At 47.7% G+C, this 16,339-nt stretch overlaps 1 protein-coding gene across 1 annotated transcript in view; it reads right to left on the reverse strand.

Moving 5' to 3' along the window:
• The window catches only part of AGBL2 (AGBL carboxypeptidase 2), a 2,805,139-nt gene that overhangs the window by 2,006,964 nt on the left and 781,836 nt on the right, over window positions 1–16,339 (reverse strand). Inside the window, exon 9 of the mRNA XM_069623090.1 lies at window positions 13,117–13,276. Coding sequence (XP_069479191.1) covers window positions 13,117–13,276 — 160 coding nt within the window. The remainder of the gene's footprint in view (window positions 1–13,116; window positions 13,277–16,339) is intronic.

Raw genomic sequence — 16,339 nt, forward strand, 5'->3', positions numbered from 1 at the left:
CAAGGCGACCAACACAGCCTCCATGTCAGTGCGTTCGGCCTTTTCTATAATATGACAAATTCTCCTGGTATTGTCCGCTGCCTGCCTTGTAGGCACAAAGCCCGATTGATCCGCATCTATCAGGGAGGGCAGATGTTCCGACAGCCTGTTCGCTAAGATCTTCGTATAGAGTTTGGCATCCAGATTAATAAGAGCTATCGGTCTGTAGGAACAAGCACGGAAGGGTTAGCCCCTGAAGGTATATTTCTTGATCCTCCTCAGAAGGGACACTGGTTGTGTACAGGTCCTGATAGAAGGATCTCATTATCTCCCCCATTTTGTTGTTCGTCGTTTTCCGGGCCCCCGGGGGGTCCACCAATGCCAGGATGGATCTCTCCCTGGCCTCTTCCCTGAGCTGGCGAGCCAGAAGAGTGTCCGCATTGTTGGCATGGAAGTAGTATCTGTGATTCGCTTTCATGAGGGCTTAACCCACCTTGCGGGTGTGTAGGAGTTCCAGCTGCCCTTGGATGTGTTGCATGGCCCGCCTTTTATCCCTGCTCGGGTTTGCCGCTGCCTCCTTCTGTGCCTCTAGCAGTCTGGTCTCCAACTCCCTCTCCCACTGCCCCAGTTGTCTCTCAGATTTCAGTGAAATTAATTCACCTCTCAAGACAGCTGTAAAGGCGCCCCACACCACATCCTGGGGGGTCTCCCCCATGTCATTTTCAATGAAGAACGTGTCAATCTTATCTTGAATTTCTTCTGCCAACACGGGACCTTGACCTTGGCCTCAGAGAGGAAACGCCAGGACCACATCTTAGGTCCCCCAGCATTTAGTGCTAGGGATAGGGTTATTGGAGCATGATCTGAGAGAACGATGGGGCCCGTCTCGACATCGCTGATTGTGCCCAGAAGGGATGAAGAGACCCAAATGTAGTCTATCCGCGATAGAGAATTGTGAACATGGGAGTAATGAGTGAAGCCCTGGCTACCCCCATGCTGTGCTCGCCAGGCATCAGTCAGGGAAAGGGAGTTGAATGCTTTCTTTAATGCCTCAGAAGGGGCTTTCGAGGCCACGGTGTCCCTGGATGACCTATCTAATGAGGGATCCCAGGCTGGATTCAGATCCCCACCCAGAATGATTTCCCCCGTCTCAAATTGTTCGAGCAATCCCATCGTGTCCTTGAGAAATGCCTCCTGTCCCACGTTAGGGGCGTAGATCAACGCCAGGGTGAGCCGCCTCCCCTCAACCGTGATGTTCAAAAAAACATCTACCTTCCCCATCTGATCTGTGGTCGTGGATCTGGGGTTTTAAAGTGTCCATGATAGCCACCATGACACCAGCTCTCTTCCCATCTGCATTTGACTGAAAGACATGCCTCGCCACCTTTATCTTAATGCAAGATTTGTCGCTCCTCTTTATATGCGTTTCCTGGTAAAGTAAAATGTTCGCTTTCTGCTTCCAAGCCTGTCTGTCCAACTTGGATCTTTTCATGGCGGTATTCATACCTCGTACATTCTGGGACAACACTGTCACCTATTCATTGCAGGGCCATTAGTTTGATTCGCAGTGGACGCCTCGTTTAGCCATTGTAAATAGTGTAGTGTCCTGTCCAATATTCTTCTCGATGCCTTTAACTTTAAAACCCCACCATTCCCCTCCCCCCAACAACGCCCCTGAGGTCAGGGCCGGGTTACTACATGCCCTGAGAAGAAATGACCAGAGCTCCCGGCTCATGTTTTCCCTCTCAAATATATTGTGGGGAGTCCTAAACCCCACTAACGATTCCATCACATTTTCCCAAATTCCTCTCCCGGCCTGCTGCGTGTCTGACGGATGCATCAACCGCAAATCTCTTCTCGCGCTGATGATATACAGCGGGACTTAGTTCATTCTGGGTTTGACGAGTTTTTGGTGTGTGCCCCTCGGCTTGATTCGACTTCTTTTCTCTCCCTTTTCTGCGGGCCATCTCCCATCCCTCTTGTTGGTTCTGCCCCCTGAGTCTTCCCCGGGGATCCGGGTGCGTCCCCTCAGCTCCACTGGATATGCCCAACAGCCGCTCTCCTTCACAGGTCGTGATCCTATGTTGGGTTCCCTCCCAGGTAAATAGGAGACCAAAAAGGAAGGTCCATCGGTATTTGACCTGGGCTGCGGACAAGTGTCGGACCACCGGCTCATCAGGTGTCTTTTAAGCAGTGCGGTCTGGGCCAGGTCTTGATATAATTGCACCTTGTGGCCATTTACTCTGATCTGGGGGGCGTGTCTAGCCTTCCTCAATATCTGCTCTCTCTGTGCATAGGACGTCATGGTCACGAGCACATCCCTGGGTCTCAGCCCCGGTTCCGCCACTCTCGAAGGACCCACTCTGTGGATACGGTCGATCCCAATCACTAGGCCACCTTCTGTTGCTAGGATCTCCGTAAATAGTTGCGTGACTGTAGATCTCAGATCGGGGTCCCCTATTGATTCCAGCAGATTCCTGACTCTGATATTGGACCTCCTTGATCTGTTTTCACATTGCTGCTCAAGGAGCATAGTGGTCTGGGCAATCCTATCTAGAGTCTCTTCTGATTTGTGGGTGTCGTCTTCGAGTTGCTGGAGGTTCCTTTCCAGGGAATCCGTCCTCTCCCCCAATTTAGTCACATCCTGTCTGATTTCCTGGACCGACTGCACCATCTCCCCCCTCAGGAGTGCAAATTGCTCTTGAACAGATGTTAAGAGTTGCAATTGCAGATCCTTGAAGCAAGCCTGCATGTCCGCCTTATTCATTGTTGGCAACTCCGTCCTGCCTTTGGTCGAGCTAGGGCCCAGCGGGGAGGGGGCAGACCTCAGGCGCAGGTGCAACCTGCGTCCCCCAGAGCTGCTTCAAGCTCTTTCCTTGGTTTCTCGGCGGGGAGGGCCGTGTGGATGAGCCCGCCCACGTCTTGGACATCTATGCTCACTGCCGGGGTTGGTTATGGTGTGTCCTGTAGGGTCCGCTCTTGTCCCACGTGCAGACCCCCGGGAGGGTACACAGGGACACCCGGTCTTTATCAAGGTCCGAGGCCCAGCTACTGAAGCATGATCCCCTGTGCCCAAATTTCCTGCTTGTTGTGACTGCTTTGATTTGTCGGCGGCTGCTGCAGCGTTTTCCAAAAGTCTCTGGGGCTGGACTTGTAGGCCGGCGCAGGCCGCCAGCCCCCCCTAAAAGGAGACCGGTATGATATCCAATGCTGGGCCCCTTATCAGGGAGAGAGGGGGGGCGCCACCCCACGGCCCCCACCGTAAAGCTTTCTAAAAGTCTTGCGGTCCCCAGCCGCTGCCACTCTCACCTCTTCTGTGCGCCACGGGCGCCGATGCTGGGTCTTGGGTCTCCGCCTCCCTCAGCTCCCCGCCCAGGCTCCAAGTCTCCTCGCACCCCCGGCAGCAGGCAATACTCCTCCCTTCCAGTGCCCGATGCTGGACCAGGTGCTATCAGCCGCCCGCAGGGGGATCACCGCCGGTGACGGATCTCGACTATGGCTCGGGCTGCTCCACACCGAGGGTCCGCTGCCCCCCGTCTCCGGGTCCCGCCTCGGGGGGTCCGAGGCTCCCGCTCTCCTCCCTCTCACAGCCTCCTCCTCCATGTCGGTGTTCGTCAACGGCCGGACCGCAGCTCCTGCTCCCCCAGGTGGGTGTCCCTGGGGCCGCGGCCCCCCCCTCCAGAGCACCCTCCGAACTCCCTAAGGGCGATGCTGCCACAGAACGCCTCAATGACTCTCGCCGGCCTGGCCCCACACTTCTGCAGCTGGAAAGTCCCTTTTGGCATCAGAACGCCGCATAACTTAAGCATCCCGCTGCTGGGCTATCTGGTGCGGGATCATCCGTTCAGCCTCATTGAGGTGCTTTATTTAGAGGCCCGGAGAGGAGAGACGGTCAGACGTGGCCCTCCACGACAGGCACCATCTTGGAATCCCTGTTTTGTTTTTTTATATTGCAGATGATGCTGTAAATAACACATGGTAAGATTTGGTGACTTATAAATGGCATGTAATACAAAGCATATATAAAAACAACTGAGATTTTAATGTCATTCATGCATCTGTGAATTATTCATGTAATTGAAATACAGAGGGGAGGCTCATATCAGTGCAATAGTGTATTTAACAATTTACCACTAACTAAAATATCCAACAAGAGAAAGTCAGTAATAAATATCTACAAGGTAAAGGATGTGTGTGCAATGTATGAGTGTGTCCTTCCTTGCATGCTGATGGGAAGTGGTGCCTAAGCTGGCACATAGATTACTGGATGTACATAAGCCAGTAATGCCTAATCTGGCACATAGATTACTGGATGTACATAAGCCAGTAATGCCAGCCTTGAATAAATTCATTGGGTTCTCAGGAGTGTTCCAAGTCGGGGGCTCTCTACAGGCGACTAGAACGCATTCTAATAGAAAGGAAAGGTTTGTTTTATGATGGGGTTATAGTATAAAAAAAAACATTCTCACCGCTATACCACAGGAATAAGATAATTCTGAAAATACCGCAAAGTAAGATAGCACTAAAATTACCGCCAATACAGGCTAACAAGATATGGTCACTAAAATAGTGTGTTACCAGACCCACTATAAATGTAAGACTAGTTTACCACAAAATTACAGCAAATATTTTTACAGTAAGAAAATACTGCCAAATCCCAAATTTACCCCAATAAGAAAATCTCCTACACTCCTCTCCACATGCTTTGCATAATTTTACTACCCCAGCCTATCCCATTGTGCTAGGACAGTTTGCTTTAGCGCTATCATCTCATCCAGCTGTTCCTGTCCTATCAGGGCCCCCCTCCCGCTGCTTCAATACCTCCTCTGTCTTCTCCAATTCCTTAACAGAAACTTCTGCACCCCTCCTGATTCCGCTATCATCAATCCCCTGATAACCACTTTGTATGCTTCACAGACTATGCCCACTTTCTGTACACTCCATTCATATCTATATATTCAACAGTGTTTTTCCTGACATGTTCAGAAAAGGCGGTGTCCTGCAACGCTTCGCTTCTCAATTTCCACATAGGAATCGGTGGTCTAGGGGGAGAAACTCTCCACCTCGCCACTAGTGGCGAGTGGTCCGATAGTATTCTATCCAAGTGTTCCATCTCTGAGAATTCTAAACTGCTTTCTCCATCAGTAAGCATATCATCTATTCTGGTGTACACTTTATGCAGCGCCGAATAATAGGAATACCCCTTCGCCTCTCCATGCTCAGCCCTCCACATGGCGCGTAAATTGAAGTGGTTTACCAGCGAGTTCAATACCTTACCCGGGGGGGGTGGGCGCTTATGCTTAGAGTCAGACATATCCATAACCGGGTCCATTGTGCAATTGAGGTCCCCTCCCAAAATCAAAGTGCTACTTCTGTATGGGCCCAATCTTGCATACAATGATTTAAAGAACACTGTAGCGTCATGATTAGGGGCGTAGGTATTCACTCACGGTTTTCTAGGAGCCCATGCACCAGCACCATCCTACCTTCATTGTCAGTTTTCACCGTCAATACTTTGAATGGTATATTGGGGGCTATCCAAATGAGGACTCCCCTCGCATAAATTGAGTACGCCGAGCCCACCCTCACTCCCCCATGCCCTTTCCAATTTTTTTGCTTCTGCCCACCATCTGAGTGCGTTTCCTGCAGCAGCGCGATCCCAACCTTGTTCGTTCGAATATACATACTCACTCTCTTCTGCTTCACATAGTTATTAAGACCTCTCCCATTCCAAGTCATGATTTTGACTGTATTAGCCATTATTGTATATGTCAGAGAGTTAGTGAGTCCACCAGCCTGTGGCATACCTAAGCAGGAGTTCGATGCAATCCACTATTAACCGTGACAGGTTCCCCCTCAACAACCCACCTACCCCCTCCTCCCCCGCCCCCTCACACCCCCCCACTTCAAACATGCTATGCCATGCATGCTGGGATAATCCAGTTTCCGCTCCATTCCACCTTCTTGTAAGACTAGCTTCCTGGTGCCCTACAGGCAGGCCCTGAACCTCAGCCCTCAACTACCTAAGAGGTGGTGGAGGTATAGTGCTTGCACACGCATACACTACCGGTTGTCCATAGTCTCCGTTCTGCTCCAGCACTATTGACACAACATTTCCAGCCATTACATTCCCATGTCACCATAGATTGCCTCGTGGGGTCCACATCACTGCCTGGTCGCTTGTTTGTCTTATGGCGTCCCCGTCCCGTACCTTCTCCATCAACTTTGTCCAGGTCTTTGGCCGGTCTCCAGTACATCGGGCAGCTGTGTCGTGTCCATCCATTCCTGCGTTTCCTCAGGCGAATCGAAGAACATGGATTTGCCATTGTAAATCACTTTCAATCTCGCAGGGTATATGAGCATATACTTGAGTCCCGCCTTTCCAAGTCTAACCTTAGTGGAGATTACTATGCCCTCCGCTTCTGAACTTGAAATTAATAGTCCGGATACACAACAACTCTGGCTTAGTCTCTTTGTATCATTCCCCCTGCTCTGGAGAAGGCCAATATCTTTTCCCTATCTCTGTAATTAAGCACCTTGGCTATCTTGGTCTGGGCGGGGTGCCCGGGGGCAGTCTTCTTATGAGGGAGCCATGCGCTCTCTCACATGTGAACCCCTGAGAGAGTTCTCCTGCACCAATTTCCTGCAACAGTAGGTTTTCCACATAGGTGGTGAGGTTCTTTCATTCAATTCCTTCCGGCACACCTCCTCTGCCCTGTCCTCCAGCAGCTTCACTTTTTGCTTGAGGGCATCCACATCTTTTGCCATCTGCACTCTCACTTACGTGTTCTCTTTCACCGGTTCCTCCAGCTTACCAGTATGTTCTGCAATTGCGTGGACATCTTGGTGCAGCAGTGCCAAATCGATTGCCACCGCATCTATCTTGCTTTCCAACTTTGTTTGCAGCACTGCAATCGCCTCTAGAATCTTCCGATTGCCCGGTTCAGAGTCCTTCTGTGTCGGCATCTGTTCCTTCAGTTTGTCCTCTGCTTTGTCTGTGTGGGTCGTTTGGCTTGATGTAAATGTTTTGAGTGTGGTCTGTTTGATCTTACTTTACCACCTCTAGCCGCCATTGTCCTTCTGAGTTCTGTGGGCTCTTGGTTCCCACAGAATTCTGCGAGTTCCCTTTCGCCGGAAGCTGCTGGGTCAGTGCTAACAATGTCCCACAGGTGTGTGGCTCGGGTGTGCTCATGCTGTCCTGCCTTGGGTGAGCACCTTGTTTCAGAGACTTAAAAAGAAAACCACAGCAATTATAAATACAAACGCGTTGTATTTATGATTACGCAGGCTTTTGCTTTGAGTCTCACTGATTCCCCCGGGGCGGAGAAGCCCGGGAGACTCAAAGCAAAAGTCAATGCAATTATAAATACAACCTTGTTGTATTTATGATTTATGTGGTTTTCTAACCATCGCAATCATAAATAGAACAACGTTGTATTTATGAAATAACTTACTAGCAGCAGCCTTCCTGCCTGCATTCTCTGTTCTCCGGCAATAATGACCTAAAGTCGGTGTAATAAAAGCTACCAGCAGGTGGCTTTTGCTTCATTAGTGCTGCAAGGGCAGAAATTAACACTAGCACAGGAGGCTTATCCTTTTCACAAAATGGATGCCTCCTAGTTCTTGAAATTATTGGCTTTGAGCCTTATTTGGTCAAAATTTTACATAGGAACTTTCTTTAAAAAGAGGTTTAATATATGTTTTTGATTATTGCCTATCTTTTAAGACAATAAAATGCTTGAGCGCACCCCAGCCCCATTATGTCCTTTTTGCCCTTCTTTGCATGTGGTGGTCCATGTTTTCCCTGTGCATGTGGGGGTGGGCTGTGTCCTCTCTTCCCTCTAAGTGCCAGATTGCTACTCAAGCAGTATCTGTTTTTTCTTGAGGCGATCAAAGTTCACAAGTGGGGGGACTGGACAAGAGGAGTGTAGAGGACATGCAGTGGTAGGTGGTAAGGGATTCTTCTGCTTCAAGTATCTGAAGCACACACCTGCACACCCTCTTGCTGAGAAGCGGGAACAAAAGGCCAGCTGTCGGCTACACAATCGGGTACACTTGCTGGGGGCAGAGGGTCATAGCCACAACTCCTGCACCCAAAACTCAGACCCATGCCGACCCCTTGAGCCACTCCTTCCGCTCAACTGCTCACTGGGCTCAGCGGGGTCTCCGATAGAATATAGAGATCAGCACCCCTCTCTGCCTCTAACTGCTTCCAACTGCAGTGACTCTGCGGCGCTCTGTGCCAAGTCAGGGTTTTTTGCTGCTCCTCCTCTTCCTCAACAAAGGCAGCAACGAAAGACTGCCTAGCTCGCACAAGTGTTTGCAATGCTGCTTCCAACTGCAGTGACTCTGCAGACTCGGTTTTATTAAGCATTGAGGTTAATAAAGGTGAAGTACACTTTTGAGATAAGGCAGGAAATTTGTAGATGGACTTGAAGAGAGCGATGAAAAGTCAAATCAGAGTCAAGAATATTGTATTGATAACATAATTGTGCAAAAGGAATTGCTATAACATTATGGAATGGATGTTTTATTTGTTTAATACCAGACAAATACCATCTGTTGAAAATAGTGGGATTTGCTTTATTATAAATGGATTTATTAAACCAGAAGAACATATTATCTAAATCAGTTTTAGAAAATTAGCTAATTGGGAGTTTGCTCCAAATAGATTTGAAAAAATGTAAGGAGGGGTAGGAAGAAATATTTGGCCAGGTGGAGGTAAGAAGAAAATGAGGGAGGTTAAGTGAAGCAATTAAATTGGCTTCTATAATAATCCACGTGGGAGCATCTAATAGGTGATTCTCGTAATAGAGGAACAGGGACATTTAAGACCAAATGCTCTGTGATACTAACAAAAAGTCAGGAAACTTTACCCCACAAGCATGTTTGGGAAGTTCCAGTTTGTTGATGGCGATTCCTGGTGTTTTTTGGTTCCATAATAATTTAGAGAGTATAGTATCTAATTTTTTTAAAAGGTTAATAAGGATATTGTTAGGCAGAGTTTGTATGCAGTACCCTTTGGGACCATTACACACAACTAGGACTACAGGTGTAAGCAAAACCAACCCTTGGTATAAGTCTGTACTACACAGTTTTGTGGTAGTGTTGCTGAGCAGCCAGGCTTATCTCAAGAGGGAATGTGAGCAGTAAGGGTGTTACTCAGAGGTCTATAATTACACATATTAAAATAGACTCTTATACTCAAGGTGTCTTGGTAAAACACTTATTATTAATTTATTTCACAGTCAGTTAGAAAACATTCACTAGAAGGAGGCAATCTATATCGCACAAAAATATACTTCAGTACTTCACAGTATCAGGTTCTGAGGCATTTAAACTACTTTGAAGGAGGAGCAAACTGGCATTCAGAGCATTGGAAGTAGGAGCAAAAAGGCATAAGTTAATAAAACTAATATTACAGTTACCAGTTCACCAGAGAAGTTGATTCAGTGCAATAGGTTAGGCCAAAGTCAATGGGCTAATGTCTTGAATAGGATAAAGCAGTTCTGGAAGTTAAATGGAAATGTCTTTGCCTTTGTTCTCAGAAGTAGTTCATAAAAGAAAGATTTATATGTTGGATCATAAGCTGACTAGGCCTGCAAGTTGCCAAAGTTTCAAGAACTTTCGCAGTGAGAGGTATGTTCTCTCGGTCGGGTTTTCACAGTACCTTACATTGAAGAAAAAGATGCAGCTGAAGACGTCTGTTCCTGGCAGTTCCAGAAGATCTCGCTGTTCCTAAGCCTCAGTCGTGGGGACAAGAGGGAGGACGTCGGGGGACTTGTGCACTGCAAGGGGACTGGTCAAAAAGCTGGCAAAGGCAAACCTTTGATTCCGGTAGCTGTAGTCAAGCACACAAACTGGTGTCCTTCTCCCTGGCTATTCGGTTTCGTGCAGCACTCCGAGGAAAATACAACCAGCTCAGAGAATGGTATCCAGGTGGCTTATGAGTTGATTGGTCCCACCAACTCAAAGGGAGAAGTCATCCTTGAAGGGCTTTTCTGTCGAGATGAACTTGGCGATTCAGACCTGCAGCAGGGCTTCACCGGGCAAACCAACAGTCTAGGAGTTGCAGCAGCCTTCCTCTTCCAGCTCGTCTTCAGTTCTTTCGTTCCAGTGGTCGACTCTGCCTTCCAAGCCAAGAGACTTGCCTTTTAATCACTTTTCTTCCATTCATTCCAGCGTAGCTACCAATCACCCAGCAGGGTGGTTGTCCTTGCCAGACAGTCAGCCAGTCAATCACACCAGAGTGCATTTGGGTCTCCTAGGAGACTAAGCACAGGGACTTTCGGGCTCCTCCCTCACTTCCTGCCCACCCCAGACACTCGGGTGCCAGAGGCGGTCTTCAGTCCTGAAGCCCGCCAAAGGCATAGGAACAAAGGGACCAAACCTGGTTTGGCGCGCAGAGACAAACTCTAGAAGGACCGTTCCCAAAAGAAATGGTGAAAAAAGAAGACCGGGACCCTTTTAAACAAAGGAGGGTCAGACGCCACCTTGAAAAACATGGCTCCCGCGATTTAACGCCACCGGCGTTCGCGGGTGGGAAAAATCATGGCAGTTCGTTGTAAAACCACTGCCACCAGCCATTTCGAGAGGAAAGGGTAGCATTTGACTGCTACATGAGTTTCTAGACATAGCGGATAAAAAGTAACCCCTCCAGCACTCTATTGTAAGATAGTGTAAGATAGTGTGTGCTGGTTCTAGGCATTTGGAAAGACTAGTAAAGTCAATTTCACTTTACTTTCTCTGGGAAACAGTAGTTTATCCCAGAGAAGGTATTTAAACCTTGGGACAGCCTAAAAGGCTTCCCTGTGTCACTGCACTGAGGGTGCTGTGTGACACACATGAGAAGATGATGCCTATGGAGCTGTCCAAAACTCCATAATCAAAAAACACAAGAGTAAAACACACAAGAAAATACATGAGAGAGTGGGGAAAAAGGCTCACACTCTCTCCAGGTAAAAAAATCAAGTCCTCAAAATCCAGCAAAGTTGCTGGGGGTCTCTAAGGTGAAGGGAATTAGCACATTTATGAGAATGCTCCCTAACAGATAGAAACATGCGTCATGAATTTAAAATAAAGAATTATAGGGCTGAGCATCATTTTGATGGAGTCAAAACACCCCTACGAAGATAAGAAAAGCAGTGACAATTTAGATGCCATATTTTTAGTTTTATCCAGCATAATGTTAGTATTAAAAATAATAGTTGTCCGAATATCTTTTGAAACATGTTTTGAAAATGTAAGCCAAGATATTTAATGTAAGAAGACTGCCAGGTCATCCCAAATAAAGGAGTATTAGTTAGGCTAGAGTACAGACATTGGTGTGTGGCATGATTTCAGATTTGTCACGATTTCGTTTTTATCTGGATACTAGAGAGAACTCATCAATAGTGGACACTAAGTTATGAATGGAAGTGGCAGGGTTAGATAAAGTAAAATATGCAGAACTCTGGACTTGTACATTGCTTAAAGGAGTGCCATTTATGCTCTCATTTAGTCTAATGTTCTTGAGAAGGGGGTGAAGGGATAAATTAAAATGTAAAAGCGTGAGGGGACAACCTTGACGATTGCCCTTAGTTATGTAGAAGGTTTGGGAAAGATATAAGAATTCTGGTAGGTGGCGCAAAATAAAGGATTCTAACAAGGTTAATGAAATATGGCGTACAACCATGCCACTTCAAGGATTCAAACATGAATCTCGAAGAAACTCGATCAAATACTTTTTCAGCATCTAATGTAATAAGAGATAAGGCATCTTGAGATTTTTGAGAGTGGGATAGGATATTAAGTAGTAGTTAAATGTTAGAAGATGCGAAATGATCTTTAATAAATCCGGATTGGTCAATACGAATTAGTTTGGAGAGGAAGACTGCTAGTCTTTTAGCTAACATTTTTGGAAACATTTTTGAGTCTGAATTAATTAGGGAAATTGGATTACATCTATTACTGACCCTGATGGCAAGAGGCTAACCAAAGAAAATATTAGTAAAGCCTTCTTGGACTTTTATTCCAACCTATATTCTGCAGACCCAGCTATTAAGTTACCAGAAATTCTGTCCTCCTTTGACAAAAATAAGAAAAACTGTGCAGCTCCTCTTGATATTTCTTCTCTTAACAGTCCCATCACTATATTTGAAATCAAACAGGCCATTTCAGATCTGAAATTGGGGAAAGCTTCAGGACATGCTGGCTATTAAATAGATTTTTACAAATCATTCATAGACTCACTTTCTCCTAAACGTTACTTCATTGAGCAAGGTAGTAGTTGTGGTACTTTTGGTGAAGCACTTCTCATTTTATTCCCCAAGCCCGATAACGATCCCTCCTGTGTTAAAAATGTATTCTTCCTTTTTGAACAGTTTTCTAAACCACCCAAGGCTAAAGACATTACGATCTCCAGTTTAGAATGTATTTTATAGTGTGAGGGTCAGAATAGAACTTTGAACATGGGACAGTTTTTGTTTTGGACATTCTGACACAGACAGATGCTTAGTTTTTGGTTTAGGTAGGAACACTCCTCTTAGAGCAGGATCAAAGAGGCATTTTCCCAACCCTTTTTATTTTCAATAAAAGTCTTTAACTAAAATCATGACTCACTTATATCCGAGTTTCATTCCGGACTACTCAGAAAGAGCAGAAGAAACATAGGTGAAGGCAGAACCCCTTTTCCTGGTGGAACTGCATTTCTTTTCTTTACCTTAGAACTTTATGTTTGGAACTTTGAATGAAAGCTATAAGTGTATAGCTTACAGAAATCCCTGTCTTGCACATTATATTGAGTTTAGTGTGTAAGGGTCAGCTTAGGGTTTTTGTGCACAGGACGGAGGAGACTTTTTTGGGTGAACATCCTGACACAGACGGCCCTTAGTTTTGTTGAGGCAAGGAAACCCCTTGTAGAGCTGGGGCGAGGTAGGATTTTCTCCGAACCGTTCCTATATTTCATCTTAATAAAAGTCTATGACCAAAAACATAATGCCACTGTGTCTGACTCTTACTCAAATCCCTTACAGCGTGTAAATATGTATTTTTTATAAAAAGATTTTCTTGGATCCCACCCACAGGCAGATTCTCATGATGGAGTAGGATGTTTTTAACTACGAAAGGTGGTGGATGTAACAGAGAATTTATTTGTACCTGTTCAGGTGCATTCTTGCAGAGCATAAGTGGGAACACTCTCTCGTAGAGTTTCTGTGTTGGGTGACGCTTGTTGTTGCAGCCATACATAAAGACATTATTCTTACGGCTGTGTCCATGGAAGTCGCAGTACAGTACAATCTCACGTTCTGAAAGGAGCCTTTAACAAAAGGAAGAAAAGGCAATGGGTCACTAGGCACACAAAATAGAGACAACTGGCCACTTTATGAAGCAAATGTAATGGTATTCCTATAAAGCAAACAAACTAAGTAAACAATATTCCAGTGAAAAGGTAACACTCACAAATGTGTGTGTGAGAGTGTGTGTGTGAGTGTGAGTGTGAGAGAGTGTGTGTGAGTGTGAGTGTGAGTGCATGTGCGTGTGCGTGTGCGTGTGCGAGTGCGTGTGTGCCTGCAGCAGATCTCTGGTGCCGGCAAAGGGCAACTACATGTGCAAGATGGGCCTGCCTGCTGGAGAAGAACAGCCATCTATGCCTACATGGCCAGGAGTGGAACATCAGCAAAGAGTAAACTAGCTGTGTCTGTCAAAAGTAGCATGTCACTAGGAGTGGTACAGCCAGGTGTGCTGAAGATATCCAACCACCTCAAGTGAAACAGTAGTTTGTGCTAACAGGAGTCCAGTGTGTGAAGTCTAACAGCTACCTATGCCTACAAAAGTCAACCACCTTGAGTGGAAGAGCTGCATATGCCAAAGCCAGACCAACCCAAGTTGCAAATCTAGGTCTACAAGCACGCATCGCCTGGAGTGTAACACCCTTGTGTAGCAAGAAAAGTCAACTGACTGCAGGGGAAACAGTCATGTACGCTGACAGGAGTCCATCAAATGAAATTATAGGACTATGTCTGCATACAGAAGCGTATTCCCTGGAGAGGAGCAGCTATGGTGTATGGAGAAGTCCAATAATAATAACGTAAATTGTGACGAAGCGCAAGGCATCATCACTTCTCCAAGGGGGGGACTTACAATATTGGGGATGACCATTTGGAGATAACACGGTATCACCATAACTCACCTGACCCTAGGCCCCTTTCCAACAACCTCAACAATAATCCCTTTCCTCATATACTCATGAGATATTTCCACCGTAGCATTCTCCTACTAAGTACTGGGACGAGGAAGATTAGGAGTTACCCAAGTGAAGATTAAATTCCTAGTACTGTGACTAGGAGGCCCTCCATTGACCCCAAAGGAAGCGGAAAGATCAGTACTCTGATGAGAGAGAAGCTCAGAGGCATGAAGACCACCTTGAAGAACCACAAAGAACAGTCTACTGGTTGCTGGTTTATGATTGGTCCATCTAGAGTAGAAATAGAGGAGGGTAACCAGGAAGTGTTGTCAAGCCTTCCCGGAGGAGCAGGAATCATGTGCTGGAACAGAAGGGACTGTGGACCACTGCATTACCCAGAGAGAGCGAGAACCCTAGATCCCCAGCAGCCTTTGTGGAACTGAGGGAAGCTGGAGTCTCGCTCACTGGGGGAAACAAGAAGACCAGTGTGCCTCCCAAAGAGCGGGGGGGCCTGGAGCGGCAGCGGTGGGCAAGGGACAAATGGAAACAGGAGACTGCCTCACTGCAAAAGATCAGCTGGGGAGCCGCTGAGAGAAGACCACGAGAGCCCAGGGGAAGCAACAGAAGCTTACTGGTGTTGCCGAGGACCAGAACCCTTGCGGACCAAGCGCAAAGGTATGTCCGTGGAGGACCGAGAAGGCACAGGGAGATCCCAGAGGCTGTGGTTAGGAGGGGGTAAAAGAGCACCCTAAAGAGAAAGAGGCACGGCAGCATAATGAACCAGGCCTACTGAAGAGAGCAAAGCCAGAGAAAGGTCAGGGGACAGGAGACTCCCCCCCCCCCCCTAGCGTTGTGAACTTTGTGAAAGCGGGCCGAGGCCAGGGGAAGATCCACACCCCCTGGCATTGTGAACTATGCAAGCCTAGTCAAGAGACATAATAAGGTTGTAAGAGGGGTCGGGACCCCCCATTCTCTGGCCACACCCCCCAGAGAATTGGGTGTGTGGCCAGCCGGTGAGCAATGCAGACATGAGTCCTGTGTAGCTCATGAAGCCTCCAGCGACATCCTGCAAATATCCTGTACTTGTGGCAAGAAACAGAAGGTGATCAGCACCTGTCGATAGGATAATACCTCAGGAAGGTGCAGTGGAAAGCTTGTCTACGGTACGGACTGGGAAAGAGATTTTTGTGTGGAGAAACAGCAGGGCTGAACACCTCCACAAAACGGCGGCTGGCGCTGCTCAGAATGGGGAAGACACTCTGCCTGCAGTGGGAGTCTGGCAGTGACAGCAGCATCGAGGCCAGAGCACACGGCGCTGTGGACAGACATGGTGCGCTGAACGCCTGCACACACCGTGTTCATATCGGCAGAACGAAGCACGTCACCCGCCTCTACCAAGCAACTGATCGCAGGAGAGCTCCTGCCGCCACCACACAGTGAAGGCAGAAGGGAAAGGAGCTGCGTGCTATGGACATAAGGCGCGGCTACACACTGCTACCCTGCGCTTTGGGCCTCCGACCACTGAGAAATATCCCAGAGCGCTATAAGCAGAGCTGTGGCGGGAAACCCAGGTGGGACCCTCGGAGGCATCATCGAGGATACTAACACCCCCCTGGTAAAGTGCAGACGAAAGCACGTGCAGCACCTCCAAGCTACAAATACACGCTTCAACTGGAAAGTGGGACCAGACCATCAGCCCAGGTATTGCAGACAGTGAATCCAATGTAAATACCTAACCCTCACATGCGGTTACTGCATAAATCACACACTGTTTAGCGTGCTACGGTGGCTGGGGCCTCCCCTGGGTCCACAAGACTTTAAACCCCCCCCCTCTTCGAAGACTGCGCCTGGGAATAACCGCCTGTAGTGCGCTGGGATTCGCGTGCTTGCAGGGTGGCGGATCATCCCTGCCCTAAGACTCCACTTGGCCACTGGCTGGCGATGAGACCCAGGGGTTTCTACTGGACACTGCACCAGGGAAACAGCAAATGCATAAGATAGTGGATGTCCGGCGGTCGCTGAACTGGACCACTCGACTTGGGCGATTGTAGGGGTGCCACTTGGCTACGACCGGGGGACCGTTCCTCTGCGGCTGGAGCGGAGTGCTCGCCACACCCCCGGTATGAGGCTGAAGTGCCGAACAACCGCAGACAATGGCGGCACTGCCCGGAGGGACTGATGTGCCCGACCGGTTCA

This window comes from Ambystoma mexicanum, chromosome 11, assembly GCF_040938575.1.
Source record: "Ambystoma mexicanum isolate Mex_15411 chromosome 11, UKY_AmexF1_1, whole genome shotgun sequence".
Lineage (NCBI taxonomy): Eukaryota > Metazoa > Chordata > Amphibia > Caudata > Ambystomatidae > Ambystoma > Ambystoma mexicanum.